The sequence below is a fragment of the Atta colombica genome, unplaced genomic scaffold, assembly GCF_001594045.1.
Source record: "Atta colombica isolate Treedump-2 unplaced genomic scaffold, Acol1.0 scaffold12, whole genome shotgun sequence".
NCBI lineage: Eukaryota > Metazoa > Arthropoda > Insecta > Hymenoptera > Formicidae > Atta > Atta colombica.
Genome location: NW_017259206.1, coordinates 7446049 through 7454241, shown reverse-complemented (window position 1 = coordinate 7454241; position 8193 = coordinate 7446049). Strand labels below are relative to the sequence as shown.

At 32.5% G+C, this 8193-nt stretch overlaps 1 protein-coding gene across 2 annotated transcripts in view; it reads right to left on the bottom strand.

Annotated features, from left to right (window-relative positions):
• Positions 1-1677: 1677 nt before the first annotated feature.
• LOC108694283 overlaps positions 1678-8193 on the bottom strand; it is a 9530-nt gene continuing 3014 nt past the window's right edge. The window contains exons 3-11 of one of the 2 annotated variants that reach the window (XM_018203671.1): positions 6249-6515; positions 5817-6155; positions 5618-5737; positions 5341-5516; positions 4618-4906; positions 4414-4495; positions 4162-4306; positions 3907-4096; positions 1678-3821 (exon numbers count right to left, since the gene is read on the bottom strand). In XM_018203671.1, coding sequence (XP_018059160.1) covers positions 3670-3821; positions 3907-4096; positions 4162-4306; positions 4414-4495; positions 4618-4906; positions 5341-5516; positions 5618-5737; positions 5817-6155; positions 6249-6515 — 1760 coding nt within the window. In that variant the 3' untranslated portion in view covers positions 1678-3669. The remainder of the gene's footprint in view (positions 3822-3906; positions 4097-4161; positions 4307-4413; positions 4496-4617; positions 4907-5340; positions 5517-5617; positions 5738-5816; positions 6156-6248; positions 6516-8193) is intronic. The other variant, XM_018203672.1, reaches the window with a different exon arrangement.

Below are 8193 nucleotides of genomic sequence, written 5' to 3'. Positions count from 1 at the left end.
CAATTCGATCGTAGGGGACGACGGCGCGAAACGCGCTGCAATTCTGCTCGGATAGCGATTTGCTTTATCGGCCGAGCAATTAAAAAAAAAAAAAATGATACGCGCGATAAAAAGATGCTGTTTTATCCGTGGGACGCGTATTATCGATTTCTCTAAAATGGACTGGTCGATCGATATTCTCGCGCAAATACAACTGTTACAAAAACATTAAAAGAGCCTAAAGAGTGTGAATAAAAAGAATTTCATAATAACGAAATATTAGCAAAATAAATATTAAAATTTATGAAATTATATAATTTTTTTTGTGTTTATGCATGAAATATATAATCATTTGTAAGACAAAGTTGAGTTTAGAAAATAGGGACTCGCGTTTATCGAGACGTTTATTTAAACAAACGCAGTTGCTCTATCTTTAAGTATGTCAAACGATATCGGTCTATAATTATTCATCGTAATAATAAACATACACACGTGCACCGTTCATATAATATGTTTCTATATTCAAATCGATTAGTCACTCAGTGTAATGGTTTGTTGGCGCACGATCAGACCGATAATTTATTTACATGGAAGAAATTGTAAAATATCAATTACTTGATATTGATATATCGATAATCGAATCTATTTTTAATTTCTGAAATGAGTGATCTTTGCCACATTTTCTGTAGCTTTAGTTTTTATAAATAATATTTTACTTGCGCAAGCCAATCCCTTTATAGAAAAATGAATCTTATGTCATTTACATATTTGCCATATAAGCTAAAAGTTTTGGCGATTCTGGCACTGTACCATTTCTGGCAAGCAGATCTGTAAATAAATGGTTAGAAAGGAAAAAAAGATTCTGTCAAAACTGATCTGAGTTTAATTATTGAAACATTCGCGTATATAAATAGGGTACAAATATATGTGATTGATGCGTATTGATGCGTATGTGTGTTCATTCTGAATGTTACTGCACAGTTCGACTTAATAATATATATATAAATATATACATTTTGTAAATTGTTTTGTATAAGGAGTCACGTAAGCGTTTCTAAATAAATAAATATTGTTTCAACACAACATAAACTCGATAAAAATTTCAATAATTTTAATAATTTTAATAATAATTTATTTCAATTCTTTCCTTTAGCGCCTCCTTAAAAACGTATCCTGTAAATTAAAAAGAAATTTCAAACAATTCAATTATTAATGAAGCTATCTTTTTTAATCCTTCTTCATTGGATTAAAAAAAAATTGTCAATTTTATTTGTGACCCTTTTAGAGCAAGCACCTTAACCGGAAGTCTTAATTTACTCCACCCAATTTATGCTGTTTATAAATTACATAACGTCTCTAGAGAAAAAAAAATAAATTACGTAATGTCTCTAGAGAAAAAAAAATTCGTCTTTAATATCAAACTAATATGTCACTACTATATTCCAAATGAATACGTATTTTTTATTTATAAATTACTTAATAATTAATTATAAAGAAATAAAATGATTGTAAAATTGATTCTTATAAAGTGTATATTTTCGAATCAAATACTTTTATTCCTATTTGTATGTTAATATGTTTCTCTCGTCTCAACATTTATGTCATAAATTAATAAAATATAGTATACTGAAGTATTTATTTACATATTTATTTTTAAAATAAAACTTTTATTTCAAAATCTCAGATATTTACGTGCTCACATTCATTATGACAATATTTGAAGAAACGAGAAGAATGTTCCGCAAAATATTTATAAATTGAGCGAGTTTATAAATTGAATGGAGTTAATAAATTGGGAGAAAATATCATTGTCCTTATAGAATTATTCGGCTACTTATCTCGCCGATAGTACATTGTACCTCGAGTATTTCTCGTCTTACGTCACTCTGAACGCGTACAGCTAAAATTTCAAAGTCTTTCGAATTTCAGAAACATGCAGAAGACTATCTACACCTCAGTAACTGAATGATCGAGTGCTTCTCTTTTATCATTTTCAGTATCAGTACGAGTTTCACGAGTAGAGGTACTCCTGCTTGTAAGTCTTGAAAGAGTTTTAGCGGTTTCTTACAAGAAGTTCGTACATTTCCTTCGCCTCAGTTAATTCAATTCCCAATTCCAACACCAATTATAATCGCTATGATATTGATGGTCTTTTTCAGATGAATGAAACTTGTGTGTGAATAAAATTTATCGTTATCTTTTTCTTTGTGAGATTTCTTCTTTTTTTTTTTTAGTAAAAAATACGAACTTCAACAAGAATTCGCTAAATCCGAGAACATAATTTCTCGATTATTCTCTTTTTTTCCTTCATTCGTCTATGCTTACATGCTTAATCGCTATCTTAATGCTATTTGTATCATTAAAGACGTTAGTGAAGCGTGAACCTTTAAATATCGCTAGTCTTGATACAGGTTACAAATCGATCTCCATTACTATATAAACCAAAACTGTCTCAATCATTCGGACAATACCAAAAATTTCACTTCGAGCAACATTAAAAATAAATTCGTTGCTCGCTCCTGTTCTCCTTGCAACCCGATCAGAAGTAGCCACTAGAGGACACAGTTAGCTGTTTCTAAGAATATTCTTAAATAAAATCTACTGATTGCATTTTCAAGGTGGTCTTAGTCGCGAGTGAGCTCCGCGAAATATGTCGTATGTGTACGTATGCGTGTGTTTGTATGTATGTGTGCGGAAGAGTTGGTCGCCAACTTTTCAACACTTCCAACGTCCGACATGCGCAAACCGTCATTCAAATTTCAATCACAGTTGCTGATGTAGCATTATATTTTCCTCATATGTAAAAATAAATCGCGTCAGCACAAAAAAACCAGTCGCAATTGCTATTCCAACAATATTTCAGCACATTTTAGTAGCCAAAAATAAATAGCTTATTAAGTACATGCATCCATACGAAGTGGTTGTATATATTAAAGCCTGGCAGTCGTCTAATATATTTAGCATTTAACGAAAATGTAATATTGCACTGTTACAATTTACGCATTTGTTATATAATCTGTGACCGTCTTAAAATATGTTACCTTCATAAAAGTTACGATATTCATGAGCTGTTTCTTGCTAAATATTACTTCAGCTGAGACGAGTCGAGTCATCCTCTTTATCCGAGATCTCGAGTTCGCGTAGGTGTTTGCATTTCAATATATGCATATTACAAGAGATTCGTATGATCTTCATCTCGTCGGTCAAAGTAATTTTTAATATTTGCGTAGACTTATTTTCATGCGTTCTATTAACAATTTTAAATAATTCTGTCGAAAATATCGGTCTACATTAATAAGCATTACAATGTCACCGATAATATCAGTATTCATTGATATGGTATAATCGATTTCTATAATCGATCTCCGTATAACCATCAATGATATGTTGTATAGAATGCTAAATGCATTAAGGGTAGTTCAGATGCGCGTCATGATAATATGATTATTTCTTTTGAATATCGATTTCTTATCTTCCATCTTTTTATGTGTGCGCTTTATCCATTGTAGATATAATGAAAATGAACATACAATAGAAATGAAAGAGCGAAGTATGAATCCTTTGATAACTTACGACATGAGTATGCGTGTATGTGCGTGTGAATGTATGTGTGAACTCTCGCACTCTTCGTTATCATTTTTTTCCATTTACTTTTGCAAATGCGCTCTGCAAACGAATCCTTTTCATTCTTTAAGGCATCATTTTGCGAGGTGTCAGCCATTTCTTCATATAGTAACAGAAAATCGTAGAAATATAGATGAGCACCAAAAGAGCACACGTCACCCCGAGCGCTAGCACTGAAGTTTTCGTTGGACATGGCTCCACAATGGTCACTGTTTTGTCTGCAAACACAATAGCGCATTCAATTTTTGTAGCGAGTTAAAACATTTTATTTCCAGGTATACGAATCTGTTTTCATAATTTTACCTGCTTCGTTAAAGTCTATGCTGGCATCGCTCTTTAGAAAATCGGACTGTTTCTCATCGCCAAAGTCAAGAACTAAAATCTCTTGAGACAAAGTCATATCTTCAGCTTTCTCCTCCGTTGAGTTTGCAATACTTCTTCTGCGTCTCTTGCCCCATGATTCAACGGATTCACGTCCCCACTCGCAAACAGCCTGAAATGAAATTATTAGAGGCTTTCTTTTCCTATAATAAGAAAAATGAGAAATCAATTAATTACCGGTTCGCAAGGTCCTAGACAGTATTTCACGTTACACTGGAAGATCACGCCGTAAGATTCGGTGAACCTAAAGGCCTCGTATACAGATTGCAGAGCGTTACCATCGGGAGTGAAACTGGGGAAGATGGAAGGATCGACAGGGCATCTGAAAATTTAAATTTAAGATTTTTTAAAATTTAAGATTTTTGTTAGCTTTTTATTTTTTTTACTAAGCATAAATGAGAAATATTTAACAGAATAAAATCGACTTACCCTTCGTCGTCGATAATTTGAAACGTGCTTTTCGAATCCTTTGCCATAGCCACGCAACTACGAGCAAAAATGCCGTAAGGAGCTGCAAAATATTAATATTAATTTTTGTAAATTCGTCAGGAACGCATTTGTTATTAAATTTTTCGTTATTAAACTTTTCTTTCTTTTTTAAAAGAAAAATTAATTTGCTGAAAGCAAACTTACTGTCTTCTGGGATTTCGATTCTGAATGTCAATTTGTCACCAATGCGTACAGTTTCAACTTCTCGCGATCGGCTGTCGAGGATGCGAATTCTTGGTGGAGGCGCTTCTGGTGCACTAGTAATACTGATCATTTCTGGATCTCTGATCGGCATCATGCCAAATGTAATATTCTTCGAGGACATATCATATGTGCATTTAACTTTGTAGATTTTGTCAGCCTTTGTCATTACCACGGAATGATGTTGCAGTACAACCGTGTTTGAATATATTCCAGTCTGAAAACCGTCACGCTGCCATGGTGAAAAGAAAGTACAAACAGAGATTATGTACTCAAAGAGAGAGGGGGTGCATTAGCGTAAATTCTTTATAGTTTTTTTTTAATATAAAGATGGGAGAAAACAATTATGTTGCGTATTGATGACAGTGCAGTGTTAATGATAATGAATGATCAAATAATGATCAAATGTAACAGATTGAGAATGGGCATGTGATACAATATTTGTAACTTAATAGTGCTAATTGCTTGAGGTAATTTCTTTTAAGCATTTCTCAAGCATCAATAGAAAATATTGTAATTATAAAGTTGTAGCATATGCAAGAATTAATATTTAGAAGAATGCAAACCAAATAATTTTCAAAAATTATTACAATTAAAAAACTCTTTAAAAAATGCAGTTACATTACTTTTCAATGTTATTATCGTTATTTTATATATTATACTTACCACGCTTTGAGTATTACAATCTTGTCCGCTCATCGTGAGGTCGAGCCTGAAGAGATCGCTATTAATAACATCAATATTACAAGTCTCAGATCGTCCGAGAGCATAAATACGTCCATTGAAAGGCTTATTTGTACGAACTTGAACAGCAATACGAGTATCTTTGCAGTCAACCGATACTGTAATATTAATCATTAAGATTAATATTAAATTAGACAAGATTGATATTAAATTTACATTTTTATATGATATTATATTATTATATCAATTTATTCCATACCATCATAACAAGTTCCGGTCTTGTCGCAATTAATGTCGTTTCGGGTGAGATTGTTTATCGTAGAATCTTCCGTAGTCTCAAAAACGACCGGCAACGGGTCCGATATTGGCCCGGTACCCTCTAAAATAATAACGTGTGATTAATACATCGCGCATACATGTTTAAATTATATATATATATCTTAATCTACATCCCTTACTTTCGCAGAAATTCTCAAAGTAGGTGCCAACTCGTTCTCCATTATCGATCAAAGGCCTTTCCGCGTTAAGATACGTGGAAGGTCCATCTGGGAGAGTCCAGTGATCCAAATGGAAGAGCTGACAATTATAAGCCGACCCTTGTGGCGCACCGCGATAAAGGAAAGATCTGCAAAGAAACTCATTCTCGATTTCGCAGGCTAATCGGCAAGCGGACTCGCTTTGAACCTGCAACTCTTTATCCGTGTAATAGTGCAGACCCGCATATTGTGCAACCTTATCGTCTGCCACACCGATTCTGGGCATCTGGAAGATCCTTTGAGCCTTACATGCCTCTTTTCCTATTAGCACCCGATTAAATAGATAATTTTTATTTCTTTTTCCTCGAATATATCTAGAATTATTTTTCCAACATTTTCTTCACAACCGCTTACCTTTCAGGCATAAATTTTCGAAATAATCCACTCCTTGCGCATCCACGAATTGAACGTATTGACCCGTCGTTCGACGATCTGAATCGCTCAAATGACACTGGAGCGTCACATAATTATATTCAACGGAGCGACAGGTGAAGCGGTGCTCGTTTAAGCAAGCCGCGAGACAAGCTTCCTTTGTGGACGTGTAAATTAACGCGTTGTCCAATCCACGAATCATTTTATTTGAGATGCGCTCGAAGGCCCATGGTCGTAAACAAACGTTTTCTAAAATAATGTAGAGATATTTTTACTTCTCTTTTGTATTATATATGCATTCTAATAACTTATGATACAATCTGCGCAGATTTGTTTTACAACACGTTTTATTTGTAACTATACAAATATTCTAATATTACATATTTTACGATTCAATAATAATAATATTAATATATTATTGTAATATTAATATAATATTAATAATATTAATAAATAATATTTTGAAAATTACCGCATTTTTTCATTTTCTCCTTAAAAATAAAAAGAAAAAATCAAATTCAAGAAATCATTAGACAAAAGTCAGAAAAATCACAATTCTAATCCAAATAAATTTGTTTATATTCGATTAATACTAAAAGCATCAGGCAAAAAATTAGATCATAAGATAACTAAAGACATCATTGTTAATAATTTGAAGATCTCTTTAACTTATTGCTTTCTTTTTTGAAATAATGAAACGTTTATCGAGATTCCTGTATGACATAATAAAAAACGGAAGGATTGTGTGAAGCCCATTGCTAAAGATTCTGTGATGAAAAATCATGAGACACTATCATGTGACTTGGCATCGCTATCTGATGATGACGCACGTAACTACACTCTTTGGCACACGGGCCTGGAATGTATTTCGGCCGATCCCGTTCGGCGTTCCAATTTCTTTTGTTACACCCTCAAAACCGGCGCTAGAGTTGCCGATGATGGCGGAAGCGGTGCCAACGAACCGCTGCGATGCATGACTACTTTACGGATGAATCACCGCCGGCCATACAAATTCCTGACCGTGGCCGCTGACAAATCGTTCGTTCTGAGCGAAGCTTCGTCAGGCTAATAAGGCACTCATTTTATCAATCGGTTATGTAAAATATTTACTGCATTCTACATTCAATTCTAAAAAATCTTGCACAATTTTTATTGAAAATGACAAAATTGGCTGTAACTTTACTATTTTATAATTTACGTAATAATAATATGATTTGTGGCAAAGTTAACATTGTCATAATTTCTGCAAATAAATCATTTGACTTCTATAGACAGTTAGTTTAGAAATCCCAGATTAGGGTTATCATAGAAAATGAATTTTAAAATTAATTAATTCTCTGACTTTTTCAGGTTTTCCAGATAAAAATGAGAAATTTCCATGACCAATATAAAATATGTGAAAATTTTAATATTCAAAAATATGTAAAAAAATTGTAACATTTAAAATCAAAAATTGTAAGAAAGCTAGCTTATATTATCGAAAACTTAGTAGATAAAAGAAGCTTAATAAAATTTAGCATAATAAAATTTTGAAGATAAATTCGAGCTAATAAAAAATAAATTAGTATTGGAAAAAAGAATGTAATTATGACGAAAAAGAGTGATCAAATGAAATTAATGAATAAAATGATTCTGATTATTTTTAAAAAGTCATTTAAAGTATACAAGTTTTTAACGTATTTGACTATAACATCAGACATAATATTTAAAGAATTATAAAAATTATTTAAAATAGGAGCAGTTTAAGCGAATTGTGAACAAAGTTCAAAATTCCAGTTTCTTTTATATTTTTCCCTGACTTTTCCCAGTTTTCTATGATCAATTTCAATTTCCTGATTTTCCCCGGTTTTCTAGGTTTGTGGCAAGTCTGTAGATATTTGGGTATTACTTTTTATGTAGATTCCAAAAATATTCTTTGAAAAATTTT